This window comes from Arctopsyche grandis, chromosome 6 (genome assembly GCF_051622035.1).
Source record: "Arctopsyche grandis isolate Sample6627 chromosome 6, ASM5162203v2, whole genome shotgun sequence".
In the NCBI taxonomy this organism is placed as follows: Eukaryota; Metazoa; Arthropoda; class Insecta; order Trichoptera; family Hydropsychidae; genus Arctopsyche; species Arctopsyche grandis.
In genome coordinates this window covers 16,352,203-16,366,352 of record NC_135360.1, presented here as the reverse complement: position 1 = coordinate 16,366,352, position 14,150 = coordinate 16,352,203, and the positions used below count along the sequence as shown (strand labels likewise).

General features: G+C 30.1%; 1 protein-coding gene across 1 annotated transcript; it reads right to left on the bottom strand.

Moving 5' to 3' along the window:
• Window positions 1-644: 644 nt before the first annotated feature.
• LOC143913426 (hexokinase type 2-like) lies at window positions 645-13,928 on the bottom strand. The gene is made up of 13 exons (XM_077433195.1): window positions 13,670-13,928; window positions 12,726-12,832; window positions 6,240-6,332; window positions 4,091-4,244; window positions 3,895-4,006; window positions 3,431-3,537; window positions 3,220-3,360; window positions 3,034-3,119; window positions 2,731-2,951; window positions 2,163-2,318; window positions 1,920-2,062; window positions 1,703-1,836; window positions 645-1,620 (listed from the first exon to the last, which is right to left on the bottom strand). The coding sequence occupies exons 2-13, from the start codon at window positions 12,756-12,758 to the stop codon at window positions 1,534-1,536; spliced, it is 1,467 nt and encodes a 488-aa protein (XP_077289321.1). The 5' UTR covers window positions 12,759-12,832; window positions 13,670-13,928; the 3' UTR covers window positions 645-1,533.
• Window positions 13,929-14,150: the final 222 nt, after the last annotated feature.

Genomic DNA, 14,150 nt, shown 5'->3' with positions numbered 1-14,150 from the left:
TAGGAATAATATTTTATAAGTTGAAAAATACTATTATTTATTTTTTTAGTTGATACATATATTGTTATTAGAGATGATCATTTTACTTTTATTTAAGAAGTTTTAATTCACAAGAAGCATCAAAATTTTTATCAGTATTATGCATAAATAAACAACATTTGTCATTATATTATTGTATAGATTAAATGAAATACTCTCTAAATTGTGTGATGTGCAGATTTTATATTTATTGTAAAAAATATTTATATTATACATACATACATATGTACATATATGTATGTGTAGTCCAATTGTGTGTGGCCATTTTTGTCAAATATGATAATGATTCGACTATTACTATTAATTATAAGTGAGCTATATGTAGATAATAAATTGAGTTTAGTTTATTTATTTCAATATTTTATATGTAATAGATATGTATGTATATTTATGTGAAGAATACTTTGGAGAAAATTTTTAAAATAATTCATTTGTACTTATTTTTATTAAAATATAACTATGATTCAAAACAAAATACATAACTTATATTTAAATTAAAATATTTATGTATTGTTTGACATGTACATATGTACATACATATGTATATGTATTATAACTATGAAAATTCACTAACCACAGGTAAATAAAAAAATATTTTTTATTTTATAGATTTTTATTTAAAAAATATATTAAACGCAATATAAAAATAAAGCCAAAATATAATATTAAACATTGATATATTTTTATTTTATCTATGTTTTTTTTAAGACTATACAACTATAAATATGTCGTATACAATTAACAAAAACAAATATCTTCTATATAAATCTAAATGCCTTTATTGATTACATTTTCGTAATACAAACATATTTGAGATGATTAATGAGATATATCAAATATTTACACATGTTTGTAAATATAATATAACACATCCCTTATAAAATAAAATCCTTATTTACATTAATTTCTTAATTTTTTTTAATAATAAAATAATAATTGCACTCTTGGAGTACACACAATAAAAATCAAGGAAGACATATTGATGAATTGTTGATTTTATACTAAAAAAAATAGTTGAAATACAAGCATTCATCATACTTTCAAACTCAAACAAATTTGTACAAACTTGGATATATGTATATAAATCAGTGAATCTTATGTGTAACAATAACAAATATAAAATAGCAGTCTTAATTTGTTATATTATGATTATACATATTTTGTACAAACAGAATCTCATTTTTTCACTTACTTTTAATCACTGAAATTTGATGTTAGACACAGTACAATCGTTTTCACAAATTTCTTATATTGAATAAAAATCGTAAAAATGAATATGTATATTCCATATGATTCTTACAATTAATATGAATTTAACTGTATCTAAAAATTAAATTTCATTTGAATAAAAATCATGTAATCACAGCTCATTACGACCATACGGACACCCACCGAATATCGATATTGTTATTAAAGATATTATTTCTTATCATTATTGTCATAATTTCGATAATATCATTATTTTTCAAAAGTGTAAAGTCAAAATCTTAAAACTCATCTTCGGTATCCAAGTCTCTTTGCAACAGCAGCTGTTAGTCCAGCGCCTTTTCCACTGCCATCTTCAGATAACAACAATGTGAACTGAAATGTAATATTAGTGAAAGTGAAATATTAAAAATTAATTCAATAAAGCAAATAAAACAAAATTCAGTGTAGAAAATACCTGATGATTAGGAGCCAATAATGATGTAAAGTTGGATAGCAAGTGACGCATTCTGGGATGGTGTTTATAAACGGAGCCGTCAACGGCAACAGTTACATGATCTAGGCACATGTGTTCAAGAAGAGTAGCCAAACCTATGGAGTATTGTTTTAAATGAAAAAATTTAAAAACTCAAATCTATACATAAGATATTGTTTTAAATTAACACAATACTAACACGATGAAAGAAGTGCTGCTGCCCTGTACGAAACTAAGGCACAAATATGTTTTATAACTTGAACTTCGTCAGATGTAGCATCGATTACTCCTAATCTAGTTAGCAATGCTTCCGTACGCCAATCAACACCTTCAATATTATCCCTACAAATAGATATAATAAATATATACATATGTATTGTCAATATTTGTAAATCGTTATATAAAATAGCGTGAAAAAAGAATATATTTTAGAAATACTTACAGTTCAATTTCACTAACGAAGGCAGTATTAAATGTTGCTGGTTTCATAAGAGAACCAGCTCGATCTGGAGAAAAAAGTAAACCAATACGTATAACGTCTTCAATAACACATCGTGCTACTTCACCGAGATATTTTCCACTAATATATTTTTCAAATCTGAAATTATATTAATTAAATATCGTTATAATTATATATTACAATTAAAATAAAATTTTTCAAAAATATGTATTTACACATGCAGTGCTATTTTTCTAAAAAAAAAGGTTTCATGACTTTTCAAATATTTTATTAATAAAAAAGTTATTCAAATCTTAATTTAAATCATTTTGACTCCTTTCTTTGGTCTTAGTACTTTTCTATGACCAAATATTGTCCTCTAACCACATATCAACGTATTTTGAAGGGTCGGAAAGTCTCAAAGAAATTATGTTTAATATGTGCGAACATAATTTAAAAAATTACTATTGAAACATTGAAGAAACTGCCAAAAAATAGATGCCGGACCACCTTAACGGTGCGTTGTGTCAGAAAAAAGCACTATTATGTGTATACATGTAAGGCAACGTACGTGAAACTGGACGTTATGAGGGATAGATTGTCAACATGTTGATCAAAAGGTGTTTTAATGAAATCTAGAGTTCCATTATCTCCAAATGCTCCCCATTCCATATCAATTACGACGTGATCAGTGGAAAGACTAGCTGCAGACTGACCTCCTTCCCAACAGTGTACACGATCAGCTCTTTCCAAGTAACAAGCATTACTTCCAGTACCAAGGATCATTGCAATCTTAAAAGTGTATGAAATTGTTAGTATTCACATTCATAAATGCGACTTTTTTATGTTTCAATTTATTATCAGTAAATATTACCCCAGTGCGATGATCTTGACGAGCCCCAGTAACCAAAGTACCTGTAGTATCATTCAGGAGAGCGACAACACTGACATTTTGCATACCTGTGTAATAAATATAATATATGGTTAAATAAAAAAAATGTATATATGTACATACATACAATTACACAGTATGTACATATATACTTAAAGTTTTGCTTACCACACTTTTCCAATGAATCCGTTAACATTTGAACAATATCCTTATGACGCTCTACACCACTGCATTTGAAAGATTTGGTCCAGGTGATGAGACTTCCAGAGTTAATTGAATGTTGTGCCAATGGGAAAGAGAATGTAAAACCTAAATACAAATAAAACCCTTATAATAATGTGAAATTGGTATATTGGTGACATCAAGTGATTTTAGTTACCCATTGGTAAAAGTTCTTCTTCTAAGCCATGCATACGAACAAAGTCTCCTACACACTCTGCTAGATAATCAAAAAGTTCTACTCCGCAACCAATTCGCTGTTCATCACTAAAAAAACATAGAAGGAATTAAAAATTTTAATTAATACAAAAAAAGTAATCTGTAGTTGACTTTATCAATTTTTTCTATATCCTGTTTGAACTGGATAATGTTCATATACACTTGAAAGATAAAATTTGAAATTACATGACCCCTTTATTTTTAATGGTATTTATTATTCTAGAACATATTAATCAGCTTTATCAACTATTGTGTATGAATACTGTATCAATGTGAGTGTTGACCCCATGATATTTATTTTTCGTGTATGAAATTTCTATTTATGTATGTATGTAAAATTAGCATATACATACAATATGGAATATTCCAAAGAAGCTATTAATATTTAATGGAGTTCATATATACCTGATATGATAGTGTTTGACTGATTCTTTGACGATATCACCTTCGCTTAGTTCCAATAACAGGAGACGAAAATTTGTACCTCCAAGGTCTAATGCTAAATATTTTCCAAATTCTAGACAGCAAAAAAATATCAAATTAAAATTAGCAGTTTATTTGTATTTTCAATAATTAAAAAAAAAATCGAATTTTATAATACCTGTGCCATCTGGTAGTTCTGGTAAATAAGTATTTTCCATTTGAAGTGAAGAGGGTTTTTGTGCAAGTCCTCTGTTCATTTCATCCAGAAATACTTTTTGAACACGCCTCATAGTTGCTGCTGTTAGTCGAAGTCCAAATAAAGCTTCTTCAATCTAAAATTTTAGATATAATATATATGTAATCCAGTTAATAATTGTATCTAATATTTGTTACATTTTTTTAAACGAGTTCAATCTTTCCAATCTCGATATGGAGTAGTGAGACAATTGCTAAATTACATATGCCACGGACAATTATTGGATCGTGGTACCATAATTGAAACGTTTATGTCTTTGACATTTAATTTACTATCGTGGAAACGTCATACATTTCAAATTGTATCAATAAATAAAATATAATCTACAATACAATCGATTTATATGTAGTTTCAGTGACCTACTGCAAAGCGTACGAGTTTATTATTCACATTGCATTGTGTTTATACAAACAGGTTGAAATGTATGATAAAGATTAGTTCAGTGCAAACTATATTTTGATTAATTGAATGTCGAAACTGTGTTAACTGTGTAACTGAAATTTATATTCAAATTTATATATCATTTAATTTTAGATGTGTCCATAATGACAAATTAATTGTAAAAAAATATCTCATTATATGTACATATATATTAAAAAAAAAACATTTACAACAAATGTTAATGATAACCCTTTACATTTGACAATAGATTAACTAGCACGTGTTCAGAAATTGTGTGATAGTGTTTTTATTATCAATACATATATGCTGAACGCATGAGTGGTACTAAATTTAACATTTCTTATAAATTTGATAAAACTAATAAAAAGCTTAAAATGTAAAGATTAGACACTTGTATGTATAATGTGTATGTGTGTGTGTGTGTGTACATAACGATGGCTTGGCTTACAGATATTGTATGTCCATTTTTTAATTCATATCGAATTTTAAATTTGGAGATGCTGGAATATTTCAGGTTTTTCCTTTCAAGGTAATTAATGTAACACATAAATTACCTTGAAAGGAGAAATCTGAATTATTCCAGGATCTAAAAACTTAAAATTCGATATAAATTTAAAAATTGACATACAGTATCTGTGCACCAAGCCATCGATATGTACATATATTCATATATGAATGTACATATAAACATACTTTCTAACTCATATAAAATTTTATGATAAAATATTAAATATCAAAATCGTCAACTTGTAATAATAAAATTAATGCTATTTCTTGTGTGGAATGATAATGAAATTATCAAAATAAATAATCACCTTTAATAGTAAATGGGGATTAGTAGATATATAACAAAAAAACCATCCAGAAACTAGTGGTGTAATAATTTCATACATTACATTTACATATGTACATACATATATTATATGTACATATATAATAAGTATGTGCTACACGTTACGATCACGCGTTAATTTTAAATATTTACATTAAAACTTGATTTAAGGAGGCTATTAATATTATAAAAGTGATAGTATTAATTATAATTTATTCATTTTTTTTCACCTTTTTCACATTGCGTGACCTGTGATAAGATAAAAATGCGACAGGCGATACCCCTACATACATATGTTCATATATGTATTATAAAACTAGATATTAGAAACACATTAAGTGTACATACATACATACATATGTATGTACATACGAAATGGTTGACGTTAAGTAGTATATAAGATGGATAGTTTTAAATCATTAGTTGTTATTTTATTTATATTTAATGAAAATATAATAATTGGCACATTTAAAATACATACGCAAAAATTGAATATAGATTTAAAATTAATAACATAATGTATTTAGATTTTCTAAAATAATGTTTATAAGAAGCAGAGAGCGTACATAATGTTACATAGTTCGTAAACTTTTACTAGGTCATATACATAATTGGCTAATTATCAATACGCAACATTAAATCCTCATATCCTTATCAAACCAATATCGAATCAAAGTTGACAACTTGTAGTGCAATATAGATTTTTTTAACAATAAAAAACATCATATCAACATCATTACATACGTACATCTGTATGTACGTGTACATAGGTACTTTACATACATAAATATAACATATCTATATCCTTATATTATATATTAATAAAATGAAATATACCTGTATTGCTTTTTCGCTGTTTTTAAGAATTAAAGAAGGAGCTATAACTTGAGTTTCTATTAATTTCTCCCTGGAATCGTTCAGCATTGTCATCTGAAAAAAAAAATTATATTTGAAAATTAACAATCAGAGGTAAAATTTTTTTGTTAATTGTGTCATACAGTAAACACACTATTTATATGGTTTAGCTTCCCTAAATCCTAATATAAAGATAAATGATAATATGGAATATTCAGTTTCAAAACAATAATGATCGGAACTCATTAAAACGAGGATATTTAGATATTATTATGCAATAATTAATAAATGAATAAGATAATACAATATAAAATTAAGTATATGCACATATATTATAATTACATTGTATATGTATGTATTTAAATATCATAAATTGAATAGTTCAAATATATTGTCATAAAAAGTTTCAGTTATTGAACTGATCACACAATTTGATATTTTTTGCTTTTCTTTCTACGCACAAACTATTTATTTTCGTTGAAAGAATTGGCAAACATTACTGAACCAGAAAAAATGTTTTGCCGGTCTCGTGATTTTTAAATCGCATTAGGTTGATTAATAGTGAGTATTTTGGCGTCATAGACGTCAAAGAAAATTCGCCTATTTTTGACTATAGCAAAATGAAAATAATTACACATTTATGTATACATAGATAGAAGCCCAAGAAGGGGAATTGGCTCTCTTATTCTATTTATTAAAGAAGCCCAATAGGATATTTCGCTATCAATTTTAGCGCGCTTTCGAGCTGGCAGAATTGATTATTTTGTCTGTAGATTTATACGTTTGATTACATCGTTCAATTAACTATTACATTATCATTCGATGCCATAATAGTGCGTTTACAATATATATACACAAATACGAGTGTATCGCATGTTACGACACGTTAGAAGTTTGATAAGATTACATGGGAAAAATCGAACCATTTTAGCTTTGAATTTCAAGTTTAAATGTTTTGTAAGTTACCTAAACACAATCTGATCTAGATCATCGACTTTAGAGAGTCTTTAATTAATATTTTGTATTAGATGTATTATGAGCATTTACAAGAATTGAAAATAGGTTTTTGAGCTGTTTTTCCTATTATGCTGTACATTAACATTAGATTAATATAATACTATGATTACTAACAAATTAAAATTAAAATTGTAAAATAGAAAATGATCAGTAGTTCAGTAGCTATTAAAATAGATATAAGATGTATTGTGAACATACATAATTTAGTAACAATAAAAAGTATTTAAAAAAAAATGTTTTGTGGGAAAATGTGGGATACACATACATATGTATGTATGAGGGAATGTGGGTGTGTCTGATGACGCAGATGAAAAAGTTTACTTTTGGCTCCAGCCGAGGAAAACGACAAGTGGATTGAAGCGTCGCCAAAATCAAAGGCTCCCAAACTTAATAACCACATATGAAAAAAATGACCATGAAAGAGTTTGTTAAATTGAACCACATTTTTTCCCATATTTACAATTGCAAATCCATACATATGTAGAATCACGACTTTTTTTTTAATTACATAGTGAACTGGGACATTGACATATGTATGAGCCGTTATATTTGAAAGCCAAATTTCAATTAAAAAAAAAAAGCACTGTTTCTGTTTGACTTTTCACAAATTTTTATCTCTTCTTTTAATTCGATAAATATTCAAAATCTCGGAAAAGCAGTATAAAGGTATTAAAGGCCACAGGTATTTTAAAATATTGTTAAATGCAAAACATTACATACAATGTTTTGTGAAATATTTCTCGAAATGAAGAAAAGTGGACTTGTGCCACATTAAAATATAATAGCTCATATAGTGAATTGATGGGTAAAGCATTCTAACAGAGCCAACGAGGATGCTGCACTAACCAAATTGTGGAACATAACAGGGGAGGTTGCGTATGGAACAGTGGCGTAGCGTGAATTCCAGGCGCCCCCCCGCAAAATATTTTAAGGCGCCCCCCCCCCCCATATATTCATATTATTTCCTTACAGCAAAATAACTGTCCAAATTACTAATTCACACCTCTTTTACGTAGAAAAACTTTTTCTGGACTCATTGGCAAACACGACTATTTTGTTAAAATTTAATACTAATCATTGCTAATACTTTAAGACGATGTTGTGACATAGTTGACCTTAAGTAATTTTTAATAAGTTTCATCTTGTGAACGAGCGCTCCGTAGTGGCTACAGTTACCGGAAGCGTGAGGAACAAGATGATTTAAATGACGAATTTAAATTATAAAAATTACAAATGAAGAGCTTTGCCATATTATGAACACGTTGATCTTCTTTATTTTTACAAGGTTTATTTTCTTTGAAGCACGAACGGAAATCAAGTATCTGATCAGGCAATGATTTGTCAAAATCATTGACATATTAGTTGGCTAGAGACATAGCTTCATGATATACATATGTACATACGTATATACGTATATCATGTACATATATATAAATCGTTATCTGATAATTGTTTTGCAGGAAAGCGAACTTTGAAACAATGTTTAAATAACGTGCACTTAGGTTACGTTTAGTGCCGCATTAAAAATTGTTCAAAATTTCTTTTAATGGATCCTGGAATCGTATATCATGACTAAGTTCATCGAAATGCTTTTAGATTCAATTTTGGCTTCAACCCTAATATTGTTGAAATTGTTACGAATACTTCAATTTTATTTCTAAAATTACTGATCTCGCAATATGCATTTCTAATCATAGACTGAGCACTGATATCATCAGCGTTTTTTGATTGAAGGAACTTTGAAACAAAGTTGAGAAACCGAAGAATTTTTCAAGATGCACGAGTAGGAGAATAAATTCGAAACTTTCCATTTTCTTTTTTAGTCACTTTTCTTTTGATTATTCATCATTTATTTTACTTTTTAAAATTATTTCTAGATACAAATTATTTTACAGCTAAAAATTTATAAATTTATAAATTTTTACGTTTTTACGCCTCATATAATTTTATTTTATTGTTTTAACAAAAATATATACACGAATAAGAGAGAATTTCAGCTATATGTAAATACAATAAAACGAGATGCAAATAGGTTAAAAAATAACAGAGGCTTTTAAAAAAATTATTGCAAAGAAATTACAGAACAAATTAAAAAATCTGCAAAAAAGGCACGCCGCTTTACGGCGCCCCCCAAGCCTCGGCGCCCCCCCGCATTGCGGGGTCTGCGGGCGCGGTAGTTACGCCACTGGTATGGAATGAAAGCAGTGCCGGTTTTAGGGGGGGGGGCTGGGTCGGGCTCAAATAAGTTAGGGCGCCGAACGATACGCCAAAGGCGCTTTAAAATTTAAAATTAGAGCGCCAAAAGCCATTCAAAATTTTAAATTAGAGCGCCAAAGGCGAAAATTCTTTCTAAGGGTGTTTAGAAAAAAATGCCCGAGGGCGCCATCGGATGTAAGGCCGGCACTGAATGAAAGACGATTAAATATAATAAAATCAAAGAAAATTCTCGTTGGTTTAATCCAACTCAGAGTGGAATGCAATAACGCAAATTCCATTTGCATAGATGTGTGCACATACGTATGTATGTATATATGTATATTGATTAAAATAAACAATAGTGCTACTATGTTAAAATATTTTAAATTCTAGGGAACACACTTTAAAAATAAAAATAATTTCAATGTGCTAGCAGGCGCCGCACGATACTGGCTCCAGTTCAAATCTAATATCTGGCTAACGAGAGTGAAAGTTGAGCCAAATTTAAACGTTAGCACAATACTTCTTCAAATAAAAATTGATAAATAAAAACCACCATCGCTAGTAAAGCCGAAATCTACATATGTTTACAATATATGAGAAACACAGATTAGACCACAAAAAAACGGTATTTCAACACTGTCGTATCCAAATATATACATAGCCAACCAATCTGGAAATACCAGTATTTTGTATCGAATAACTCGAAAGCGACACAACTGTATTAATTGTTGTAATTACTTATGTAGTAGTAGAAAAATATACTCCTTAATGGGACATTTTGCATCCATTAAGGAGGGCAACAGGTTGGACAAACTCAATGCCAGAATACTAGCTATATTAATATATCTTCATTGATGCTGAAGTGTTGCGTTCATCCTGTCATTGTGTACATACACGTGATCGCTAATGGCTTTTATAATTGGGAAATTGATCCTCCAGACAATGCTTCATTCTCTGACGGGGTCGTTTGCTACCACTCAAAGATGAGAAAATACAATTCAACTGAACTAGTTATATCTCGATTTTGTCTACAATGGATAAGAAATTTAGTGGAAAATATCACCAAATTGATTTAACTTAAATGTCAGGTTTGTTTATACTTGATACAATGCATAATAAATTCCTATTTAGGAGAAAAAATTAAGTCGTCAACTGTTTGAACTTTAAAAATACTTAGCCAATTGGCGATAAATCAACATAGATTTTGATGGGTGGTTGTGTATTGTACTTAAATTCCATCGAGCCTCTTAGTGAGTAGAGTTTTTTGATAGTGTGCAGAAAATTTTATCGCATAAACATAAGTTTTGCTGCATTGCCAGGCAATAATTTGTGTAGAGTTGGCGGGAAATTTGAAACATGTGACTGGCCATACGAGAGACGAGCCTTCGTGACGGAATTATTAAATGCACGTCACAACTGCACAGTTTGCTGCAAGATAAGCGTATTATTTTGCTAAGCAACCTCATTCAAGGTCAAAAAACAGTTCTAATACCCATAAACAGTACTCTGAATCGAGAACTGCAACCGAAAGATAGTCCACTCGTTAACAAATAAGAAAAGTTTCACAATTAAACAGCGGAAACCGTATTCAAGGGTGCCCTTTAGGTATCACGAATTTTGAATACTTGCCAAAAGAAACGGAATTTATTAATGGTCAATGTGTGCGTAGTGTTTACATATAAAATTGTTATGTTAATTGTTACTAAAGATGTTATCACAATAATTATTAGACTATCATTAGTGCCACCTAGGACTGTTGTGAGATATATGTATTTGTAATCAAGAAATTTTCATTATACTGAATTTAATTTACGAAAGGTACGTTTCAGAAAAACATAAGTTATTTAAAGTAAACGTCACACGCATTTCTCTAGGTTTGATTAAATTATTTGAATTTAAATGGTATAGTGTGTATTTTGGGATCTACCTCACGGGACCGAAAGTGAAACGCCCGAAAACGCAAATATCGGAAGGCAAAGATCGAAAATCGAAAGATCTTAAGTCGAAAGATAAAATAAGGGTCTCTCCCCCCGTCGTACATACTCACTTAATTTGCGCGAGCAGGATACAACAGGAACAAGAGGAACAGGCTTTTCCTCCCGTATTAATGTGCGCGCGCAGAATACGGGAGGAAAAGCATGCTCCTCTTGTTCCTGTTGTATCCTGCTCGCGCAAATTAAGTGAGTATGTACCGTTTATCATGCACCATTTTTTTTTGATCTTTCGACTTAAGATCTTTCGATTTTCGATCTTTGCCTTCCGATATTTGCGTTTTCGGGCGTTTCACTTTCGGTTCCGTGAGGGAGACCGGTATTTTTGACATGCTTATTTTATTATATGTGAAATTAAAACTACCACACCAATAGCTACGGTAATCATTTGTATCTCAATAGTATATTAAATGAAGTACACTATTTACTATAAATGGCCAAATGAAGTTCTAGGTAAATTAAAAGTAAATGCAAAACTAATAGATCCAATAGATCCAAAAATTATTTCAATAACTAATTTCATACAAATATTTCAAGTTTACTTCGTCAAGTTTTATTGACCAGGTTAAACGCTAACTACAAGCTTGTAAAATAATATTTATCTTTGTAACACCTATATTTAATTTTCACTAACCAAATTTTATAAATCGAAATTATTTCAGGTACAATAAAAAATACAAACATGGCTGAATTCATTTTGGAAATGTAAAATAAAATACACCTACTTGTCGCAGCTATGCAAATAGCATTGTGCTAAGCAGAGTTCATTATTATTTAATCTTGAATATCAATAAGTTTGAACAACGCTTACATAACTTTAATAAAAACGTTTGCACATATTAAATTTGCGCGGCTTACATAGAACAGGTTGGTGGACCGAGTCTTTAACTGTCATTACAATTTTCTATAAAGTATTAGGTACTGCGTATTTACATCTGTGATTTCGTATGAAAAGCAGTTAATTAAAGATGATAAATTACCATAAAATATTGTGATCTCTAATTAACCCTCAGTGTATTCAATGACGCCACAATTGCAACCTAAAGACGTACATATGTATGCATATGTACTAATTACAGTAAACAAGTGTCAAGAAATATGAGCGATGTACATATTTTAATTGCACGCCTACATTTTCTACGTCATATTAAAAACCAATAAACGTAGGTTCTACATAATGATCATGTGTACTTATCAGTGATAAATTTTGCTTGGTTCATTAGTTCGAATTTATGATAGACTGATTCAAAATTGTACTCACCGGATCTGGTACTACTGGTTTTGCAGCAAACATTTTTAAATGTTATTTCTGTTCTTTTTATGTCTTGATGTTTTTTGGCGATACGGCCGAAGGTCAGCAAGTAATATCTGTCAATTGAAAAAGCAATCTATTAATTTATGATACATTATTTGACATGACATGAGTTTTTTAAATTATTATTATTATGGTGGCATTCAAACTTTTTAAGGTCTGTTCATATCTATCCAGCACGACCCGAATCCTGCAAGTATCCTGCAAGTACGGACAGTATTCTTTAGTGCATTCTATATGGACGCGCAAGAATGCGTAAATGCGCATGCGCGAATGAAGTATGAATACGTCCATATAATGTACCAAAGAGTACTATCCGCACTTGCAGGACACCTGCAGGATACGGGTCGTGCTGGATAGGTATGAACAGACCTTTACAGACACAATACAATAGTAATTTTAATGAAGTTAAAGAGAATATCTTAAATTGTATGTACATATGAGATATTTTATGGGTCAAATAATTATGATAGATTGAGAAATCATTCTAGAGAACACAACTTTGAAATGTTGAAATGAAACCGGCTTTCTAATAAAGATTGTGAATTTTCGAATGTTTGAAAAGTAGTTTAAATTTAAATAATCATTCTTTTGCAGTGTATTAAAATATAAACATTGTATGTTTATATTTTTAAAAATAAAATGAATTTACATAAAAAAAACTGTGAAAATTAAATAGGTCGTTATAAAACTTTTGAATAGTTATTATATATCATACATAAATTATTACACTAATTCGTTGTAATGTTTATTTATTGATTTATTGATAACAGTGAATTTATTGATAATAAGAAGAGGTTAGTAAAATGTAAAGTATTCCCAATTCAAATCGTAGGTCTATGAAAAAGGGCGTGCACTCATGGTCGGCGATATTGTTGTTTTGTTTTGCGTACTTGTATGTATGTGAATCAAAATGGTGGCAAATTTTATGTTTGCTGGCCGCACCGTGTCCCTCGATATCAGGAGCGAATCGATGTGCAGTTGATAGGGTGGGGGCGGAGGCGCGGCCGCGGGCTTCAGGTGTCGGAGACGAGTGGCGTCTGGTCGGGGGGCGAAGCCAAGTCCCGCTAATATAGTAGGGGGCCCGCCGGGGGCGCGGCGCTCTCTTGGTGGGGGACCCATTACCAACCAGCCGCACATCCACTGTCATACATTTTCCGAATACTTGCGAGCGCGATTGTAAGCGTGTGGAAAATTATGCATTCTGCTATCCGCATACTACTACATATGTACATACATACAAGCATATGCATACATATTAAAACGGTATACGCATTGGATTTGACTACAAAAATAGCACATCTATCGTCAGTAAACAGGGGACGAAAAATAAGATAAAAATAAACATACTATACTTAATCGAAATTCGCAAAC

Coding starts and splice junctions, on each gene's coding strand:
- LOC143913426 (XM_077433195.1), bottom strand. CDS start 12,758: ATGTTTGCTGCAAAACCAGTAGTACCAGATCCG. Junction 4,245..6,239: donor ACAGCGAAAAAGCAATACAG/GTATATTTCATT, acceptor CTAAAATTTTAG/ATTGAAGAAGCTTTATTTGG. Junction 4,007..4,090: donor AGAACTACCAGATGGCACAG/GTATTATAAAAT, acceptor TTTGCTGTCTAG/AATTTGGAAAATATTTAGCA.